Source organism: Aethalodelphis obliquidens, unplaced genomic scaffold (genome assembly GCF_003676395.1).
Source record: "Aethalodelphis obliquidens isolate GAN/ISIS:26980383/991018 unplaced genomic scaffold, ASM367639v1 scaffold1, whole genome shotgun sequence".
In the NCBI taxonomy this organism is placed as follows: Eukaryota; Metazoa; Chordata; class Mammalia; order Artiodactyla; family Delphinidae; genus Aethalodelphis; species Aethalodelphis obliquidens.
The window spans coordinates 3342940-3365162 of NW_020837945.1; the positions used below are offsets into that span (position 1 = coordinate 3342940).

Sequence of the window (22223 nt, forward strand, 5' to 3'; positions counted from 1 at the left end):
GGACGCAGAGGACTCTGCAGAGTGGAGCGGGCAGGGTGTCTCTGTAGAGTGCTGGCTGCGGGTCCCCTGTCCTTTGTCTGCAGAGCGCTGCAAGTCTAAACCTGAGGTCGGGCACACAGGGGGCTCGAAAGCCCCACCAAAGAGTTTCCCTGCCCTGCTGGGTGACCTTGCTCAGCAGCGGGCAGGACCTGCCTGTTCTTTTAAATAAAAGGAGTGCCTGTGTCCCAAAGCCTCTCTTATGAGAAGTTTCTGAAAAGGTTTGCTTACCTTACTTAACTAATTAAAGGCAAGCCACATTTTCCCCTCTCTGGTCTCTGCAGTCAACCACCAGTGGCTACTTGATAGTCACTGCCAGGTAGGGTTACCCAGGGGCCCGTGATCAAGCCATTTGCGTGATGATTGAGTCGACAAGGCTGAGTGCCTCGGTGGAAATATTTCCCGGTTGGACTCTCCTGTTGGCAGCCTGCTCACCATCACGCTTGCTTTTATAATGAGAAAGGAAATTATTTCTGCTTTTAATGATGGCGGCTCCAGAAATGGTGAGTGGAGTGGGGGGTGGGGGTGGGGCAGGTGCAGGGGAGAGAAGCCGCTTCTAAAAGATGACTTCTCAACATTTCTGGATGTGAACCCCCCAACCATGACCTGCTGGGAAGGGACTCCCTTACCTAGGTTCCCCGTTTCAGAAAGCATTTTGCTGTTGATTCTTATTCTCGTTCTAAAGCCAGGCTGTGGAATTTGCCACAGGCTGACGGTCAGCTGCAGTTACGAGCAAGAATCAAGGTAGAAGATGCTGAATGTGAATTATTAGTTTCCTAAGCTACTCGTTGAAGCTACTCTCGCAATGGAAATGAAATAAACATTTTTAGCGCATGACTCTTGCTTAGATTTTCCCATGGCCACGTGAAACAGCATGAAGACAGAGTTTCTTTTAAGTGGCTTAATAGTTCCCTTTTGAATTTCAAACATTACAAGTAAATGGAGAGAAAATAACAATGGGTGATCTAAGTATCCATGTTTATATGGCTGTTGGAAAGTCTAGGTGTTAGCACGTTGCAGAAGCAACTTCCTGGGGTGCTCTCGCCTGATTCCTCGGAGGGTGAGCTGGAATTCAGTCGGGAACATTTGGACTGTTTCTTTGCTCCCTCTGCCCCTCTTTTGAGTTATTGGAAATGACTTCCAAAGGCTTCTGACCTGTCCGGCATCACGATAGGTGGAATTCTCTTGGAGGAAACAGATCCCCCGTGTAGCTTTTGGGCGAGCCCGCAGTCCCCAGCCACTCCTCCCTTTGCGAGGTAAGGGGGGGGGGGGACTGGGCACCCAGAGGGCGAGGATACTTTCATCCTTAATTAGGTCAAGCCTGTGCGAGCCAGGAAAAGGTTGTGTTTACGGGAAGCTCCGAATACTGTGGGTGAGCGTCCCTTCCTTGGTGCTATCTGCATTTTGGGGGCACGGACATGATGTGAGTATCCAGACTTCTTATAGTATGGTAGGTGTATCACCTGCACGGGCCAAGGGTCAAGTTTAAGTGGGACAAAAGAGAGAAGGAAAGAGTTTGAAAGTAATGTATCTTCTGAAAAATAATGGTAACTAACTTCTAAATGGTAAAAGGGCATATCTCTAGAGACATGCTATTCAATTGATTTGAAGATTGGTTGAACAAATAATGGGAAAGTCATACGTTTGGCAGAATTACATTCGTAGTTTCGCTCACTCTAGACGTTTCTGCGTTATCTGCTGTGGCTCAGAAAAAAAAAATGCGTTCTCCCTGGACAAATAGTTTCGATTTATCGGCACTGAAAGCTCTTTATGTGGATTGTCAGACTTCAAAGATTTCACACGACAAAGATTCGTTTGATGCTAAAACTATAAATAGGGACGCAAACGCTCTCTATTCTTTCCTGCGAAGGAGGTGGAGGTAGAGCCTGGTCTCCGAGGTCCTGAAATAGTCACCATGGGGGAAAATGACCCGCCTGCTGCCGAAGCCCCCTTCTCCTTCAGATCGCTTTTCGGCCTTGACGATTTGAAAATAAGTCCTGTTACACCAGGTAGGTGGCACCAGGTATCATTTCTGCCCCGCTTCCCCTCCCCCATATAGATGATGGATGTGGCTGAGTGTTCCCCTGGAGAACTATCTCCCCAGGAGCCCTCACACCCACAGGCCGCTTCCTCGTGTTTGCAGAATCCTGGAGAGAAGGGGCATTAGGGGGGCCGTCACTTTGGTTAGCCTCTTTCCAACTCCCTGGAGACAGGTGTTGGTATTCTCTGGATGGAGGTTTTCAGAAATCGAGGCTCCCACTGCCCCTGGGAGTTAGGGGTCAGATCCTGGCCAGGAAATCTCTGAGCCCTCCAGGAATTCCTGACAATCAGTGGTCACCAGCCCTTCCAGAAAACTTAAAATAAGCCGGTTGCCCTAACGATATCAGATACCTAGATTAAAATTCAACAGCAGGTGACGGAGTTGCTCCTAGCAACCGAAGGAAAGAAAGTTGGTTTTGGAAATGGGTCATAAATGCTTGGAGAAATGGCAGACTCCTTCGTGCCTGGATAGGATCTTTCTGGCAAAGACCCTATCAGGACTTGTCACAGGAAGCTGTGGCTCCCTGGTCCTGGCTGCAGTCGGGAAGGCTGAGCCCAGGGGCTGGGCAGAGGGACATCTGGGGCCCCTGGCTAGGGTTCCAGAAATCATGGCATGGAGGCCGCACTAACGATTCCTTTTAAACCACCTGGACAGCGGATGTGGACCGATGGGAGGTGGGAGAAGAGGTTTCAAGTAAGGGAAAATATACACAACTTACAAATGCTTTTCAAAAATTAGCATCAGTGGAAATGAAGAAAAAACATCCTGCAGTTACCTAACCACCCAAACTTAGCTAGTTTTTACATTTTCTTTATTCTCTCCATGCCCTTGACCATAAGTATACACTCACAGGCAGTGCAGGTGCAGACAGGCGTTCTTCCATGTGCTTTTTGGTTTTCTAAATGCCCTTTTTTATAGGATCAGGTAGGTGTGTAATTTACATAGCCATTTTGGTCATCATTTGACATATACTTGTTTCTAATATTTTATAATATAAATCATAACATGATAGCACTATACATATTCTTTTCTGCTAAGTTTTGATCATTTCTTCATGATTAATTCCTAGTCATGGGAAGGAATAAAAACTTTTTTAAACTTTTCTTTTTAAATAAACCAATACATTGTTTATGAGAGAAAATTAGAAAATACAGTTAATCAAAGTTTTTTTAAGATGAACCACAATTTTACTCTTACTCAGAGATAAACCTATTAGCACTTTATAATTTATTTCTTGCCTTTTTCCTATCAACATATCTGTATTTCTCTTTGGAAGTGAAATATGAAGGTAGACCCCAGAGATATTTTGGGTTTGGTTCCAGACCACTGCAATAAGCAAATACTGCAATAAAATGAGTCACACTAATTTTTTAGTTTCCCCATACGTACAAAAAGTCAAGTTTATTCGATAGCATAGTCTATTCAGTGTGCAATAGCCTTATGCCCCCAAACAATGTACATACCCTAATTAAAAAATTACGTTTTAACTTAAACAATTAACTTCATCGCTAAAAAATGCTAGCCTTTACCTGACTACACAGTGTTGCTACAAAGCTTCAATTTATGAAAACTGCAATATCAGCAAAGCGTGATAAAACGAGGTCTGCCTGTACTATTTGTATGATTTTGAAGCTTTTTTTTTTTAACTTAAAAATATTATGTTCATCTTTCCATGACATTAAATAATTAAATAGCCTTTAAGGCTTGGCAAACTATGGCCCCTGGACCGAATCTGGCCTGCTGTCTGTTTTTATAAATAAAGTTTTATTGGAACACAGACATATCCATTTATCCACATTTTGTCTGGCTGCTTTCAGGCCATAGCTGCAGAGTTGAGAAGTTGTGACGGGACCACTTATGGCCCATAAAGTTTAAGACATTTATGATCGGGTCCTTCACAGAAACACGTTGCCGACCCCTGTCCTCTATCGTTTTAGATATTTCTATGCCATTTGTTATTTCACCACCTCCCTTTTGTTGGTCACTTAGGCTGTCTCCATCTGTCCGTGCATCAATATTTTCAAGGTCGCTCCTTTAAGTGTCCTTTACATAGAGATTTGTGTACATCTATGATGACTTTTTAGGATAAATTCCTAGAAGTGGAATTAATAGGTCAAAAATTCTATCCATTTTTTAGTTTTTGGTACATATTTCCAATTTGACTGTCAAAAAGTTGACACAATTTATACTCTTATGGACTGTTAAGTGGAGATCCATTTCCTTTCACTTTGGACTGCAGTGGAAATAGTAGTAGTAGTAGTAGTAATAATACATTGCAAAGGTGATATGTAATTGTGTCTAATTTGTGGTGTGTTTTTCGTTTCCAGAGGGGTTGAAGGGTTTTTGTGTGTGTGCTTGTTTATCATTTGCATTCCTCCTTTGAAGAGATGCTATACCTTTTGCTTTTTATTCCAAGCATGACCTCAAAGACAGGGCAAGGAGGAGGGGGACCACAGTGGGACCACAGGGCACGCGGCCGAGGAGCCGTAAAGTGGCAAATGTGAGCGGATACAAAGGCGCTGTGACTGCAGGAGGCGCTATAACTGCAGGACACTCTGGATCTACAACTGGGGCTCACTTCCTAAACCTCACTCTTAGATACAGAACAGCTAGAATGATGAGAAGTCATTCTGAGGTTCCTGCTGAGTTTTAAAGTGTGACTGGAGAGCCGGCATCTCAGTAGGGAGAGTGACTGATTGGGGCAGGCTTCCGGAGGCGGGGGAGGTGGAGGGGAGGGGTCTGCTTTGCTGACTCTAAATGGGTCATCCTGAAAGGAACTGGTCTCTGGCCTTGAGATAAAACCACGTTCATTATCCCGAAACCATCCCCAAACCAACCATCCATCCATCCATCCATCCATCCATCCATCCATTCCTTCAATCTACTAACATTTACTGAGGACCGTGGAATGGCTAGTGCCATTCTAGGTGCTGAGAGCACACCCTGGAACAAGCTGCCTGCTCCTGCATCCAAGGCTAAACAAGGACCGTGCGGGTGGTCCCTCTGCCCCGCTCCACACTCACAGCACAGAGTCTGATGTGCATCTCCTATCCCCCCATTCTTCCCTTTCTGCTCCTGCGTTTTCCTTGTTTACTCTTTTCTCCTTTTTCTCCCATTTCATCGCTTTCTTTTTTCCATTTTTGTTTTCTAATTCACTTCTGTTTTGGGCAACCGGGAAGGGTACTGACCATTTTATAATCGCAGTCTTTATAGCCAGAGGATGAAGTTGTGGGTTTCCAAAGACAGACAGGGAGCCTCTTTTTGGCTCTTCCATGGGAGACTCTCGGCCCAACGTCTCCAAGAGCAGGAAAACAGGCCAAGGCAGTCTCTGTCCTGTGTCGTCATGTGAGGCCTGGGAAGCTTCCTCCCCTCCCTACATTCTAACCTTCCTAATTATAAGAGAGGACAACTTCAGCATAGATGTATTTTCAGGATTGATGAGATAATTTGCATGAAATGGCCTGTTCTCCTGAGAGTGAACGTTGCAGTGGAAATCCTCCTGTTGTCCAGAGAGGTTTGCACTTTTGGGTATCTTAAACTCTTCACATCTTCTTTTCTACCAAATCAGCCTTGTTCTATAGGCAAGAACTGGGAAGGGTCTGGGGCTTTACCCTACTTGCAAGCTAACAAGTCAGCCTGCCCCAGTCCCACGGATGCTGGCAGAAGACACAGCCCTTCCGTCAGACACGTGTACGCACAGCACAGGTGGCACGAGCATCCTGTTTGAGTAGGTCACGCTTGCCCACCACGTCCCTCAGCAGCAACGTGGAGCGGCCCAGGTGCACGCTGTACATGCAGCGGGTCTGCACCACAGCTGAGGAGCCCTGAGCTGAGGGAAGCCACATCTTTTATAATGGGCTTCAAACAGACCTGCACAAGCTTTGTCCCAAAGGAAGAGGTGGTATTTACTAAGCCAGATGTAAATAATAACCTGTCCCTTGCTCCGGAGAAGGACACCATCTCTGTCTTCTAAGCTGTTTGCTCTGCCAGCATCCTCCAAGAGATGGTCTGGAATAAAGGCCCTCGGTGTCTATGCCCAGGACTGGTGGAGAATGACCCGCACATCATCTGGTGACCCTCTCAGAGATCCCAGCTGTCTCTCTCCTGAAAGCACCCTGCTTGGGTTTTACATGTTGCCTTCCTCTGTAGGAAAACATCCTTGGGAGTTGGGGTTCTACCTCCCCTCCGTATTAGTTTCCTAGGGCCACCAAAACATCACAAACTCGGTGGCCTAAAACAGGAGAAATCTATTATCTCTGGAGGCTAGAAGTCTGAAACTAAGGTGACCGCAAGGACTTGCTCCCTCTGACACCTGCAGGGGAAATCCTTCCTTGCCTCACCTTAGATGTTGGGGTTTGCTGATAAATCATGGGTTCCCTGGCTTATAGATGTATCACCCCCATCTCTGTCTTCCTCTTCACACGGCCTTCTGCCCCTGTCTCTTCACATCATCTTCCCTCTGTGTGTGTCTGTCTCTGTGTCTGAATTTCCCCTGTTTATCAGGACACCAGTCATTTTAGATTAAGGCCCACATTAATGGCTTTGATTTAACTTGATCACCTCTGTAAAGACTCTATTTCCAAATAAGATGATATTCTGGGTTCTGAGGGTTAGAACATAAACGTGTCTCTTGGGGGACACAATTCAACCCATCACACCGTCCCCTAACCGAGGACGATGGAGCTGGGCTGGTGTTGGGGAGCTTGGGGCTCAACTTTTAGAGAACGTGCCCCCGGGTAGGTGGCCATTTCTCGAAGTCAACTCCCTTTGGGCTGGAACATTCTCTGCACTGAGGGCAGAGGGGATGAAGAGCTAAATTTTGTTTTATTTCATTCAGATTCGCTGTTCCGTGGCCTTTTGCTCTCCCCGCTTTTTGGTTTCTAGATGCCGACGCGGTGGCTGCCCAGTTCCTGTCTCTGCTGCCACTGAAGTTCTTTCCCATCATTGTCATCGGGATAATTGCACTGATATTAGCGCTGGCCATTGGTCTGGGCAGTGAGTACCATCCATTATTTAGTAGGTTCTCAAATACCTGTTCAGGCGTTTAGACTTTCACGGGCTCCCCCCTCACACCAACCCGGGCCCGCCACACAGCCCTAATTACTAAGGCAAACACCCTCTGGGTTTGCTGATTTGAGCTTTATTTGCCGGCAGGATCGTGAAGCCGACCAGGGCCCCAGCGGGGCCTTTGGCTGTGGTGGAGGTTTCGTCACCAAGGAGCCTCTGCCCAGTTAACAGTGGCCAAAGGCAGCTGATGAAACTGAACCCACAGGCAGGAGAGGGTGGGAGCGGGTGGAGGAGACAAGGAGGCCATTCATGCCAGGCCAAGCTGGGTTTCAAATAAGGTGCAAGTGGCTTTTGAGAAAGAGAGTCATTTGAATGGTCCCTGATAGGGAACAATTTCGCATTTACTCTTCAAATAGGCGGATCTCAGATCAGTTTAACTCTCCACGTGCTCGACTTTGGGGTCCACAGTGCCCTCACTTCTCGCCCAGGGTCAGAGAAGGCAGGAGGTAGAGTGGGGGCCAGGGGTCCTCTCTCAAGTCTCCTTGCTCAGCCGGCTTAGCCAGTCGGCCACAGCCATGCACTTTCTCTCTGGACCTTGAGCCACCGGAGTCTAAATTCATCTTGAGTTGTGGCCTGAGGTCACTTAGGGAGACACGGTGGGGTGCAGCTGCCCCACCCGCTGGAATCTGGAACAGAAACTGGGCTGAGGGAAACAGGCTGCTGGCAGTGGTGCCGTTTCAATGCAGCTTTCATGACGCTTGGGCAAGCTCAAGGCCGCGTGGCAGGTGCACGGTTGTCAGTGCCGTGCACTGAAGCAGCCCTTCCCCGACCCCCTGCCTCCTCTCCTCAGTCCACTTTGACTGCTCCGGGAAGTACAGGTGTCGGTCGTCTTTTAAGTGTATTGAGCTGATGGCTAGATGCGACGGAGTGTCAGACTGCAAAGACGGGGAAGATGAGTACCGATGCGGTAAGGTCATGCCTTTTCAGAAGCAGAAGCAGGAGGACGTCAGTACAACCCGACCCTGACCTTCCCCATCTGAGAAATGGGTCCAAGGCAATGTCTTTGTTAAGTCATGGGATCCACCTGGCATTCAGCCCAGGAGACCCTGGGCTGGGTATTAAGGGAGGGTCCTTACATGGAGCTAAAATTGGGTTGGGGAGACTCTGTAAGCAAGCAGAAGAGAACTCCAAGAGAGCTCAGCGGTACAAACGATAAGAACTGTGGCCGCCCTGTGTGGGTGGGGCACTGACCAGGGGCAGGTCAAACTCAGCACGGGAGGGTCTAGGCTGGCTGCAGAGAAATTCTGCCGGGTCTCAGGGCTCCTCAGGCCACTAACGACCTGTCTTCCTGTGCATTGGTCAGTCCGCGTGAGCGGTCAGAACGCCGCACTCCAGGTGTTCACGGCTGCCACCTGGAGGACCATGTGCTCTGAGGACTGGAAGAGTCACCACGCTACTGTCGCCTGTGCCCAGCTGGGGTTTCCAAGGTAATTCAGAGAGTGTCCAGCAGTGGGCAGGACATGAGCAGTGATCACGATGAGGGCAGACAGCTGCCGTTTAGCTGAGCACGCACAAGGCACCTGGACGTCCCCATGGCAACCCCGCGATGCCTGACATCACAGGCGTGCAAACCAAGGTCCCAACATGCTAAGTGACTTGCTCAAGGTCACATGGGACCTAGCGTGTTTGGGGGCGTCTCAGGTCAGGACCCTAGATGCAAACATTCAATAGAGAGCTTCAGAGCTGAGGACTGAGCCCCCAGTTCCTCAGGCCACAGCTTTTGGGCAGCTTCCCGACACCACCCAGCTTGGTCCCACTTCCCAAGGAGCCCCAGGGAGCCAAGTTCGAAAAGTCAGCAATTTAGTGAATGTCCAGTTATTCAAAACAGTTGATTAGCAACAGGTGGAAGAAAGAAACAGGTAGAAGAGAGAACTATTGCAGTGGAATCTCCATGTTTCAACGTTCTGCGTTCCTTATGTGACTTTTTGCACTGGGGAGACACATTTTGGCCCTGATGCGGCCCCGTCCCTCCCCTGGCCCCTCCTTCGGGCCCCTGGTAGCTGCTGTCTTCCTCGGGTGCCCAGGACTGCACTTCTGCTCCTCTTTGTGCCGGACTCTTGGAGTTCAAAACCAGCAGGCTCTGAGTACCCACACTCTCCTCGGGAAGTGGGCATCCCTGTTGGCGCCCAAGGAAACGGGTGTTGAAACCTCCACGCTCTGAGCAGGGAGCCCTGACTTGCAAATCTGAGGCATCATATTCTCAACTCTTCTCCAAAGCCAGTGACACCCACCCTCCAGCCTGTATCCCTGAGATGTGCCTTTTTCTCACCCGTGACAACATGGATTCAGAAATCAGCTGCACTTCAAGCCCAACGACAACAGCAAAAACACCCACACAATTGCCTTCAGGACTTATGTAGACTTGACCCCTCATAGGCAAGGAGGACGTTTACATACCACACACACACAGCCCACATCACACTCCACAAACACACACACGCCACACACACCATGCACACACATCACATCACACACACGCCAATTACACAGACACACACACAAACCCCACCACCACGGCTTACAGCTGAAAGCTTCCCTTGGGCATTTCTGCTCCATAGGAGGTAGTTCCTTGGACTCACTAGGGGGCGTCCCTTCTTCTTCCCATCTGCCTCCCCTGCTTCTCCCTCCTGGACCACCTCCCCGCCCTGAATCCTTGGCCTCCCCTCTGTCCTGCAGAAGGACCCAGCAGCCCCTCTCGCCTTCTCCCAACCCTTCCCGGCAGTGCTCAGGCGTCTCTGCACCCCAGCCGTCTGCGGAGAGGCTCCTTCCTTGTTCCATCTCAGGGCAAGTCTGGAGTATGCAATTTTCCAGTCTGTCCCCTCAGCACTGTCCATTTTCTTCCCTCTAAACTTGCTCTGTTCTTCCCTGTTTCTTCAGTTCTAAGATTTGCTTCTGTATCCTTTCTTGTTTATTCTTCCTATTTCTCTCTTGAAAGCCCTCCTTTGATCCCCTCTGCTCTATAGCATCCTGTGTCAGAGGTCTGTGATAAAGAATAAAAGATAGACTGGCAACTCAGATTGCCTGGGTCCAAATCCCAGCACACCTGCAGCCCCGTCACATGACTGAGGCCTCAAAAACAAGGCGAATAATAATACCAGCTTTAAAGGGTCGCTGTGAGGGTCAAGTGATCTTGGGGCTTTGAAGCCGGCCTGGACCGCAGGGACGCCCTGTAAGAGTCTGTGGTCATGGTTGTTGTTACCACTGAGACTTTGACAATTTATGGGGCTCCAGGTGCAGCCTTTGGGGTCCCTTTGCCTCACCCTCACCGCCCCACTGGTGGCCCAGTCCACCTGTATCAGGATCTCCATCTCGGTAACATCCGGCTCTTTCATCTGGTGCCTGACGTATCAGCGGGTTGAGCAATACCTGGGGAGGCTGGAAGGGTCATTGCTGCTGCCTAGATTACATTTTTCTCAAAACTCAAACCTGGCTGCACTTTGTACACCACGTACGCTGCCCGCGCCGCCCCCCAGCGTTTACAATCACCTGATGAAATCATGCTTGATAAGCTGGTGAGTTCGTGAGCGAGGCAAGCCAGCGACTCTGTCTTTTGTTCATTCCACGACCTCCCATCTCATAACTCTTTGGATGCCTGATTTGAAAAATATTATTCCCTCTTTTCCATCATTCTCCAGACCTGTCTCCTGACCCTTTAAACACTGGCTTGTCCTGGTGCCCCCGAATCTCTCCGTCTACGTGCTCATCTCTCTGTAACGGGAGCCCTGCCAGCTCTGGGCAGCCTGGGAAAGTCTTTCATCCCCCCCCACCCCCAGCCTATCGTACCTGGGGCGCTCAGCATCCCCACTTCGGTGCTCACCTGAAAACACTCCACCCAATTCTGTGTTCTGTTCCCTCTGAGGCTCGCTTCAGGCCAAGCAAAGGTCAGTTCAGCTCAATGCATCAGGGAGTGTCCCCCCAGCTACGTCAGGAAGTGGTCCTCCCTCGCATGTGGCTGGAGCCCATGGTGGGTGGATGGGCTGTGGGGAGAGGGTCGCCCCAGACTCTTCCAGGTCTGGAATACCTTGCTAAGTTGGCAGAAGGAAGCCATTTACGGTTTGGGGCTGCAAAATGACTCCCCTCCCAGTATGATACCTGTATCCTTGTGACTTGAGCCCAGGTAGATTTGCTACAGAGTGAATTCCACACATCAGGTCTGTGTTTCCATTGTGCTTGCAGCTATGTGAGTTCGGACACCATCAGAGTGGATTCACTGGAGGAGCAGTTCCGAGAGGAGTTCGTTTCCATCAATCACCTCTTGCCAGATGACAAAGTGACCACTTTACACCAGTCGGTGTACGTGAGGTAAGCGGCCAGGTGGTGCTGTGTCCACTTATGTCCACTCATCCGCTGGACCTGTGCATGAGGTTGTGTTCTCCAAGTGCAAGGTGCGGGTTTGGCCACTTTGGTTAGAAGGGTGGACGCACCAGGCTGGGGTACAAGAACTTAATCCCAAGCCAGGCAAATACAGCCCAACAGACAGAGGGAGGAAGGATGGTAAAGGGGTCCCGTGATGCGCGTGTCGTAAATGCAGCATTGCACCGTGCACACAGTGGGCGCTGCTGATGTGTTAGGGGAAAGGAGGGAGGGAGGGAGGAGAAAAAATATTAGAAAGAAAGAAATTAAGAAAGAAACGTATCCTTCTTTATTTACAAAATAATGTTCACCATTTGTATTACATGTTTCCCCAAAGAAGTCATAAGGAAGGTAAAACGAGGTATCCTTAAATGACAGTCAGGTACCTGAAGCTTACAGGGGTCACCTGTCTGGTGCACAGAGGTACGTCAGGCTTTCTGAACCCACGTTCCATGTGCTCTTCCTGACTCATTGGACCAAACCCCAAGAGGAGTGTGTTCTCTGCTCCAGGAAACACCTGCCTGTCAGCCTATTGTGCAATTGACAGTCGCTCCTGAACCCACGGGAAATCTGCAGGGACAGCTCATCTCTTGGGTCCTAAAACCTCAGTCTGGTGACACTAGCCTTTTCTTGCATGATCATGTGACAGGACTGGGGCTCTAAAGGCAGGAAATCTACAAAGGGATCTACAAAGGGATCCTAGGGTGGATTGTAACATGAGCACCCACCCACGCAAGGGACAGTGTGTGTCATTTCCCGGGCAATCACATCTCGGCTCTGGAGGTGGGGGGAGGTCTTCTCTGACATGCATGTGTCCCAGGCTGCAAGGACTTTGTGGCAGGAGAGCCACAAAACTGACATGCAAATGACACCAGTGTATATTTATATAATATAGCTCATTATACATTTCTTATCATTAGCTATACAAAGCCTAGAAATACTCAACACCCGGTCACGCACACCATACCTCACTGTAGTCACGTGTTTTATAATGAATTGTGTGACCTCACTCTCGTGGGGTTTTTTTAAATTGTAATCTGTATTCAAGAGCAGGGGAGTAAAGTTTATTTTTCTTTTACCCCAAGATTTAAGTTAAAAAAAAAAAAAGTGTTCAGTTCACAGGCCTCAGGTATTTATCATTAAACGCATTCTTTCTCCACTTTAGGGAGGGATGCACCTCGGGTTACGTGGTTACCTTGAAGTGCTCAGGTGAGAGTTACAGCAACGCAGAGAGAAACGGAAGGAAGCCCTGGCTCACAGGCTCCTGTCCCCCCTCCCCGCTCCTTGGACCGCTCTGTTGGCAGTCCCTTCCTCCCAGGGGCCAGGTGGGAACTCTGTGACCCCCATCTGCCAGGTTGGTGAAGAGAGCCCTGGGCGACTTCTCAGCAGCAGACAGGACCACGGCGCACGGTGTCCTGTCCTTCCGTGGTGGCTCCAATCGCCTGACTCTCTGTCACCTTCTCTTCCCCACCCCTCCTGCCAGAAAAGTGTGCACGGGCTGCTTAGTGCCCGCCCCCAGCCTGGGCAGGCACCCTGTGTTCCTGGCAAGGGGGCGCCGTACCTGGCGCTGTGTCCTGACGGGCTTTTCCCACTGCACCCGTACAGCACCCTGCTTGTCCCATGCCGCAGGGGACCTGCCCCCACCATCCCTCACCCTGTGCTCCTGCCAAAGCTCCCGCCCCTGCCCCTCCCTCTCGCTCTGCAGTCTGCGGTCTGAGGACGGGCTCCAGCCCACGCATCGTGGGTGGCAACGTGTCCTTGCTGGCTCAGTGGCCCTGGCAGGCCAGCCTGCAGTTCCAGGGCTACCACCTGTGCGGAGGGTCCGTCATCACCCCCGTGTGGATCGTCACGGCTGCCCACTGTGTTTATGAGTGAGTTCTCCTGACCTCCTTGCGGGGGGTCCTCATCTTCTGCAGACCCCCATCCCAGTCCGGGCCATGTTGGGACAGGGCTGATTTGGGTGGTCGACCGCAGGGCAGGTCCAGAAAGCAGGAAGACAGACCGGATGGTCACAGAGTAATGTCCCCGGGGCGGGACACCTTCCTTCTTCACTGTGGATCCAGCTCCATCAGCTGGGTGAGACTGGTGACCCCGGGCTCATTTTAAGGATCTCTGGCCCGCAGCTCTTACAGAAAAGAGAGAAGGAAGAGGAAGGAAGCTCTCGCGGGAGGGAACCCAGCAACGTAAAGGCCCTAGGCCTCCCCGTAGCTCATCACAGTGGACCATGCTGTGGCTGAGAGGGAGAGGGAGGGTGCAGGGTAGGCAGGGGTGTCCCCAGAGCCACCCCTCCTTGAGTCTCTCTCCAGGGGGGGTGGCTTGGAAGAAAACCAAAGAAAATACTTCCAAGCACAGGGGCAATTGTCCCCGTTATTTCCACCTCCCTCTACTTCGGTTTCTGATGGAGAACAGACCCTGATGGACTCTCACAGGGAGCAAAGTTCAGCTCACTTCTCAAATGCCCAGAGGTGCAAAGAGCAAGGCCTGTCTAGGAAATGCATAGGGTGGGTCTGTGCTTCTGCAGGGCCTGGTGGGGGGGACGTCTGCTGGCATCTCCTTGGCACCGGCTCTCGGGACACCTGAGGGGTCCGTGGGTTAACGTGCTTGGGGCTTTCTCATTTTAGTCTCTACCTCCCCAAGTCATGGACCATCCAGGTGGGCCTCGTTTCTCTGCTGGACAGTCCAGCCCCCTCCCATCTGGTGGAAAAAATCATCTACCACAGCAAGTACAAGCCAAAGAGGTTGGGCAATGACATCGCCCTCATGAAGCTGGCCGGGCCTGTCACTTTCAACGGTACGTCTGGGTCTCTGCCATTTTGTTGCTATCCTTTGTTTCAAGAGAATTTGAATTGCTTGTTGAAGCATGGTGATGAAGGCTGCCTTACAAACTCTGCCAGATAATTCCAATACGGGATTCATTCCCGCGTTGGCCTCAGTTGACCGTCTCTTTGTATTAAGTTGTGATTTTCCCCCTTCTTGGTATGATAAGAAATCTTCAGTCACATTCTGGTCATTTGGACCATCGTGTTAGGAGACGTACATCTTAAGGAGACGTACCTCGTAAGGAGACGTACATCTTCAATGTTAGCAGAAGGTCACCCTGTTCAGGTTCACTGTGCAGGTCCTGGCCTGCTTCTGTGGGCTGTGGTTCTGATGATTATTTGACTTCAGAGCCTGTGTGGTTCTACTTTGGTCAACTTGGCTTGGCTGGGGCCACGGGGGCCCTCACTTGTGCTACTTCCTTTCTGCTGGTACCACCTGGAGATTAAAGGGACTTCCCCAGGCCAGACCACCCGGTGCCTGTGGGTGGTAGAAGGGGGTCTCGGGCACATGGGAACAAAGAGCTTTTTCTTGTGTCGTGTTTATTGTGGTGAGGTCCCCACCCATCTGCCTGGTGTCTCAATCTTGGCTGAGAAAGAGAGGGCCTCCCAGGCCAGCCAGCTGCTTGTGGTGGGATCTTCCCCGCAGCCCTTTCTTTCCAAGTCAGAAGACACTGGGAATCTCCAGCTCCTGGAAATACTCAGAAACGTTCTCTCCCAACCAGCTGCTGAGTTCAGAGGCTCTGTTTCTCCACAGAAACGTCAAGTCCTGACTCCCGGAGGTTTCAAAAACACCAGAAAAGCCACACAGGACAGAACTTTCCGAGGTGTTGCAGATGCAGCAAAGCATATGAGCTTACTCCTAAATAAGTGAAAGCCCCCTCCTGCTTCCCAAGGACTAGGGCAGCTCAGAGAGCAGCAGAGTATGATAAACAAGGCCCCTTGTCGGAGCAGGATCCTGGCTCAGGACCAGCAGCAGGTTGGACCTGGCAGAATCAACAGTGTGTATATCACACAGCACACAGAATTCTCTACGTATCACACTCGGAAACAAATATTTCTAGAGAAACAAAGAAATTGTAAAGGTGGTGTTGGTTTGTTAATTATGATTAATGACCCTTGGTTATAAAGAACTGAGGTGCCAACACTTGCACTTTGACAAAAATTAGAGTGAGTGCCCTTCCCCCTTCTACCTCTCCTCTAGCTGCCCCGGAAGCTTAGCGTGTCCCAGAACGCGGGCACACGAAGGCCCCGTGACAGTTTTGGTGGAGGGCTTACGTGACACAGCCCACGTGGACAGGCAGGCTCGTCGCCTCCAGATATGTCAGGAGGGATGGGAATATTCACACACTGGTCCATAAAGCAGCGTGCCCATGGTCTAGAACAAGAGCAGGCAGGCTATGGCCCATGGGCTGAATCTGACCCTTTGCCTACTTTTGTAAATAAAGTTTTATCGGCCCACGGCCTGGCCCATTTGTTCACCACGGCCCGTGGCTGCTTTCATGCTACTGTGGCAGAGGTGAGGGTTGAAACAGAGACCACGTGGCCTGCCAAGCCTAAAATATAAAGTATTTGGCTTTTTTTTTCTTTCTTTTTTTTTTTTTTTGCAGTACGCGGGCCTCTCACTGTTGTGGCCTCTCCCGTTGCGGAGCACAGGCTCCGGACGCGCAGGCCCAGCGGCCATGGCTCACGGGCCCAGCCGCTCCGCGGCATGTGGGATCTTCCCGGACCGGGGCACGAACCCACGTCCCCTGCATCGGCAGGCGGACTCTCAACCACTGCGCCACCAGGGAAGCCCTATCTGGCTTTTTATAGAAAATATGCTGAGCCCTGGTCTGGACTCCCTCATGTTGCCACGGTCTCGGGTTGTTTTAAAGTTTCAGGGCTCTGGTGGGCGAGGGGTCCCTACTCTGAGCAAATAGCTTCCAAACGACCAGGGACCTGGCCTTTCTCTGGGAGCTGGCTTGAGCTGCCGGAGCGGTAGGCACTGAGAAGACGGTTTTCTCAGACCACAGCTGCCACAGGCTTGAAAGCTCTTGTTTCCTCTCCAAACAGAGATGATCCAGCCAGTCTGTCTGCCCAACTCCGAAGAGCACTTTCCTGATGGGAAGATGTGCTGGACGTCAGGCTGGGGGGCCACAGAGGATGGAGGTCAGTGTTCTGAAATCAAGATTCTGAGTCCAGGGTGCCTAGAGCCGAGAGGGCTGTGGGCCTGCTCCCCAGGCTCCCCGTGTAATGTCCCCGCCCACGTGTCCCGGTCGGGGTGTAGCGCAGACCCCCAGCCGGCCGCTGAGACATGAGAGGAATGGGAGGCGGGTGTGCCCTGTGGTGAGCCTGTAATACGTGAAGGTCACAGTTTACAAGCAGGTGAAGTTAGAGGGTGTCGATCTGTTCGGGTGGGTGGCGAGGCTGACCCACCGCAGATGTGTTAGTGTCTTGTCGCTGCTGTAACAAATGACCCCAAATTTACTGGCCTAAAGCAATGCACGTGTATTACCTTACAGTTACGGGGATCAGAAGTCATAAATCAGTGTGTCGGGAGGGCTGTGATCCTCCCAGAGGCTCTGGGGGAGGATCCGTTCCCGCGTGTTCCAGCCTCTAGGGCCCCTGCATCTCTTGCTTCTGCCCTCACCTCCACCTTCAAGCCAGCAGCACAGCATCTTCCAATCTCTCTCCCCTCTGACCTCTGCTTCTCCTATCATTACATCTCCTTCTCTGACCCTTTGAAGGACCCTTGTGATTAGATTACACTTAAGGTCCACCCAGAGAGCCCGGCATCGTGTCCCCATCTCAAGGTCTTATCACATCAGCAAAGTCCCTTTTAGAAGGTGACACGGTCCCTGGTTCCAGGGGTTGGGATGTGGATGCCTTTGGGAGTACAAGTTTCTGCTGACCACCCCCAGGTTCCACCCCAAAGCTGTGAGTGGGACCTTCGCGTGCCTCCGTTTCCCTGCTGTCATCTGGGTTATTCTGGGAACTAAACAGACTGGTGTAGGTCAAGTGCTTGGCCCAGGACAGGCTCTGGCAGGGCGTGTGGGGGGGGGGACCCTGTTGGCTACATTTGCCCCCCGTCCTCCCACATTGGTGACCTTAGGGAAGTGAGTGGCCCTGACATGAAGCAGCGGGGTCCCCCAGCCCACTCCCCAGGGGGCAGAGCTCTAAGGCCATCCACCTCCAGGCTTCCCCACCCGCATGCAGGCCCCCTGAGTTCCCGGTGGGGGCCCCCGCACCACACGAACCACCCCCTGCTCTGACCCAGGCGATGCCTCCCCGGTCCTCAACCATGCGGCTGTGCCTCTGATCTCCAACAAGATCTGCAACCACAGGGACGTGTACGGTGGCATCATCTCCCCCTCCATGGTCTGTGCTGGCTACCTGAAAGGCGGTGTGGACAGCTGCCAGGTAGGGGCCCCTGGTGACCCCTGGGGGCCACGCTGTGAGCAAGGTGAGGCTCTGCTGGGGCAACCCAGCCTGCGGGAGAGGCCACCACCAGCATGTCCCTGTGACTGACTGAAAAGCAAATTTACAGGGCGTGGGAAGAAGTTTGCTCAGGATATCAGTGTTTACCCAACGCTCCCCTCTGCCTGGGTGCTGGGCAGTGGGAAGGGTCTCGGAGTTTGCAGAGGGACCAAAGGGGCAGAGGGCAGGTAGGAACCAGGGAATCCAGTCTGCAAAGCTACAGTGGGCGAGACTCCAACACTGCCTGGTCCAGCCGAAGCCCCTGGCCAGGCAGACCCTCCCTCTGGAGCATCCCTCTGTTTCCCCAGCTGCCTTGACCTTCGTGGGTCCAGGGTACCGAGATCTGGCAGGGAGACGGCTGGAGGGGGACCGTCCCCAAAGGATAAGGACCCCACTATTAGGGGTACAAGTCAGTTCCAGAAGGACTGGGGGGTGAATGGAGAGCCATCTTCGTGCTGTATTTTGTGATAGAGTGAAGGGGGGGATCCTGCCACCAGGACAAGGGACACACCATGGCAGTGCCTGTTGTGTGCCCTTTGCTCTTTCCTTGTCATCCAGGGAGACAGCGGGGGGCCCCTGGTGTGTCAAGAGAGGAGGGTGTGGAAGTTGGTGGGAGCCACAAGCTTCGGCATTGGCTGTGCCGCGGCGAACAAGCCCGGAGTCTACACCCGCATCACCGCCTTCCTGGACTGGATTCACGAGCAGATGGAGGTAGGTGCAGCGCCGCCCCTGCCCTGGAATCTCGTGCTGGTGCCCGTCAGTCAGTCCACCTCTGGCATCCCTTCCGTGGGACCCCAGTCCTGCTGTCCGGAGCCAGGAAGTGACCAATCAGTTATCGATTTGTCAAGCAGTGACTTCGTGCTTCTGGGCGTTAGACTGAGCAGGGCTAATCCCACAGACGAGGCCCTGACGGGGTGGGCGTGGCGGGTGGGCACACACGGGGCGAGTGTTGCTGGGACGTGAAGGAAACGTGCTTCCACCAACTGGGGAAAGAAGGAGGGGCAGCCGAGGAAGAGCCCTGGGGGACGGGAACCAGCCAGGTGGGCACGTGTGGGTGTGGAGACAGGTGGGGGATGGAGAATCTCCAATCAGGAGGGGTCTGGGCGGTTCTGTGCTTTGGGGGGGCCTCCCTGTGGGCGGTCGGGGGTGGTGCTGGAGGAGGGAGACGGGTCAGTGAGGCTGGCTTGGCAGGACCAGGGCTGGCAGGGGGAGCCCTGGTGATGGCGGGAGGAAGAATGGGACGCCCAGGGACAAGGAATGCCCCAGCCTACTCCAGGCCCCAGCGCAATGGCTTAGAAGACAGGGGGAGACACCCACCTAGGGAGCGAGAGCCTGGACAGCCCGGCCTTCCACCCCACGGGCGCGCAGCATATGTTTGCGGACCTGATCACCGGCTCTGAGTCCCACGTCAGGCCTTGGACCAATTTCAAAGAACTTTTTTTTTTTTGGTGTATTTTGTTGTTGTTGTTTTCGTTGGGTTTTTTTGAGGTAAAAGTTACACAGAGTGAAACTGACCATTCTAAAGTGAAAATCTGGGGGCATGTAGCCCATTCACGGTGTTGGGCTGCTGCCGTCTCTACCTAGTTTCAGAATATTTTCATTTTCTGGAAATAAGACTTCATTAAGCAGTCGCTCCCTGTTCCCTGTCCCCCGGCCCCCAGTGACCAGTAATCTGCTTTGTGTCCTGGTAGATCAAGACCTTTAAAATGCTCCTTTTAACTTAAAATATTTGGCTAAGAAGGACCAAACTCCTCAAGTGCCTTGGTGTTAATTTCCACTTCTTCCTCCTTGAATACTTGCCTTAAATCAGGAGCTACGAGCAGGGCTGAGGCCCCAGGACCGGGCCTGGCTGGAATTCCAGCCCTGCTGTCGTCTAGCTGTGTGTCCTCTGCAGGCATATAGTGCCAGCCCACTGCAGGGCAAGGCTAGGAGACAGGCCTGCCGGGGACTTCTGCTGGGGCTCATTTTGCTGTTAGCTGACCGCCTGGCCCAGCACTGAGGGCTGTGCAATGCTCTTCAGCTCCCAGTTCAGCCCCAATCCCTCACCCCCTCAGAAAACAGACGTTTGAAAGAGCAGCCTCCTCGCTGCAGTGGTTGCAGACAGCCCGTGAGCAGGATTAAGAGGGGTGAGGGTCATGTGGGCCGAGGGGTGGGGCATCACGTGGGTACAGGGAGTGGAGGACCCTCCGCATTCGCCCAGGGAGCCTCGGAGGTGCAGCTCCACGACGCTGCCCCCAGGCTCAGAGGGTCCATGGGACCAGGCTTGCTGCAGGGGTGGGTTGAAGAAGTCCGGCCCAGTCCTGAGCTGGTGGGGAGGACCAGGTTCCAAAATCAGTCTGGGAGGTTCGGACAGAGGGGTCCTGACCTCTCAGCCCATTTCCCCCCAGCACCACCCTGGCTGTGGGGCCCTAGGACCATTCCCATATTAGAGGTGAGGGGACCCACAGAAGCCCCCCGCCGAGGCTAACAAGGGCAGGGCGTGAGTCTAACCAGCTCCGTGAGCCCAGCCCCCCACCCTGCAAAGCTCAGTGGTGGACCTCCAAGCGGGGCCGCAGAGCACTCCTCCTGGCTGCCCGCTAGCGCTGAGGGTCCAGAGGGTCTGATCGGACGCCCTGGCGATTCTGAGGCAGGGGTCTCCGGGGCACACTCTGAGGACGTGGGGGGATTTTAGAAAGGACTCTTCTTCCTCCCAGAGCTCGAGAAGCAGGTTCTTCTGGATGTAGGTGGACGGCTCCCCTGAGGCCTGGGAGAGCATCTCAGCCACGGCAGCCTCTGGCATCCGAAGGCCTGTGTGAGTCACGCCTCTCTTCAGACGTCTCTGGGACGACCCAGAAGAGGCTTCCCTACCATGAGAGTTTTCCAGCGGGCCTGCATTTTTATTTATTTTTTATTTTTTGTGGTACGCAGGCCTCTCACGGTTGTGGCCTCTCCCGCTGCGGAGCACAGGCTCCGGACGCGCAGGCTCAGCGGCCATGGCTCACGGGCCCAGCCACTCTGCGGCGTGTGGGATCTTCCCAGACCGGGGCATGAACCTGTGTCCCCTGCATCGACAGGCGGCCTCTCAACCACTGCGCCACCAGGGAAGCCCCAGGCCTGCATTTTTAGTTGTTTCTTTTGAACCTTGATGTGAGGGCCTTCCAATAGCTCTCACACCTCGAGGGGAATCACCCCAGTTTTTAGCTGATGCTAAAGCTTGCCGCATCACCTTCATTTTCATCCAGTAGTTTTCTCTCTCTGCTCGACGCTTAAAATGAAATTGTTGCAACTCAAAGAGAGACACAGGAACACTGATACTAAGAGCTGGAAACGATGGAATAGTCTCAGGTTGATGACGGAGACGGCGGGGGTGTGGCAGGTAGGAGGTGTGGCACAGGGAAGGGGAGCTATTTCACACTTACCTGGAATCCACACGGAGCAGAGGCCAACTTTGTCCCCATCAGTCGTGAACAGCTGACGCTCCACCCAGGGTACAGTCAGGGGCTCACTCCATCTTAATATTAGAGAGATGCCTTGAAGCGCTGAAAAAGATAATACCTGTGTTTTCATTTCTAGAGGGACCTGAAAACTTGAAGAGAAAGAGGCAGGTTACCACCTTGAGTTCCGGCCAAGATGGAGACATCCCTGTCCTTCCATGGATTCTAACAGCAGAGCCAAAAGAAGGAGCATCTTTTCGTTCCTCTACATCTAGGGCAATTTTCTTCTGTCGCCTCTAACAAGCCAGAGGGGCATTGGACTAAAATGACCCCGAACCTCCTTTCTGATCTCCACTAAGAGCAGAAGCAGGAATGCCTCCGAAGTGCTACAGTCTCCTTGTCCATCTGGTTTCCTCCCCTGCAAAGCGATCCACACCTTAGCCCCTCAACAAAGACACGGCAGCCTGGACCTGCAGGAGTGCGGTCAGTGCAGATGCAGCTGTCTGCGCCTTTTTATCCGGGCACCAGAACCTACCCAATTTTCTACCAGGATCTCCTTTGACATGTGGGAACGTAAGATTATAGTTTGAGGTTTATTTCTGGTATTTTTTGTAGCCTTTGGTGCTTGAGGTATCATTGTCCCTTGCTTCCAGAGGATGTCCCCTTTCTTATGCATTCATCCCTCCGAGCTTGTCTGAATGAATCCTGACTGCTCGTATACGCTTAATTCAAGAGGCTCAATTAATTTGATCTCTTCTGTATCCATCGTGGGTTTTGTATTCTAACAGAATTTTCTGTTAGAACAGGTTTCTCGGCAGATCAGAATCATCTGCTATTACATCACAGGGCTCAGAAGCAGAGTAAGAAAAGAAAGTACTAAGTCAAAGCCACCTAAACCTCACACAACGGTACTGAGGCAGACGAGACAGTCTCAAGTCGATAAGAGGCCAGAGGTTTCCCTACCTCTCTGTATGGGCCCATTCATCTCCCACGCAGCTGCAGGATTAGAGACCCCTTTCTGTACCCACACACCTTCTG

General features: G+C 52.2%; 1 protein-coding gene across 2 annotated transcripts; it reads left to right on the forward strand.

The window, feature by feature from the left end:
• Nucleotides 1-1308: 1308 nt before the first annotated feature.
• TMPRSS3 (transmembrane serine protease 3) lies at nucleotides 1309-21366 on the forward strand. 2 transcript variants are annotated; one of them, XM_027120396.1, is made up of 14 exons: nucleotides 1331-1486; nucleotides 1907-2045; nucleotides 6962-7072; nucleotides 7935-8051; nucleotides 8448-8571; nucleotides 11321-11446; nucleotides 12663-12706; nucleotides 13203-13368; nucleotides 14119-14288; nucleotides 16369-16464; nucleotides 16678-16680; nucleotides 17573-17715; nucleotides 18331-18483; nucleotides 21325-21342. In XM_027120396.1, exons 1-14 carry the CDS (start codon nucleotides 1484-1486, stop codon nucleotides 21340-21342), a joined length of 1413 nt encoding a protein of 470 aa, XP_026976197.1. In that variant the 5' UTR covers nucleotides 1331-1483. The 2 variants fall into 2 exon arrangements, with proteins under 2 accessions (XP_026975418.1, XP_026976197.1); XM_027119617.1 differs by lacking the exon at nucleotides 16678-16680 and having other exon boundaries at nucleotides 1309-1463; nucleotides 21325-21366.
• The last annotated feature ends 857 nt before the right edge of the window (nucleotides 21367-22223 follow it).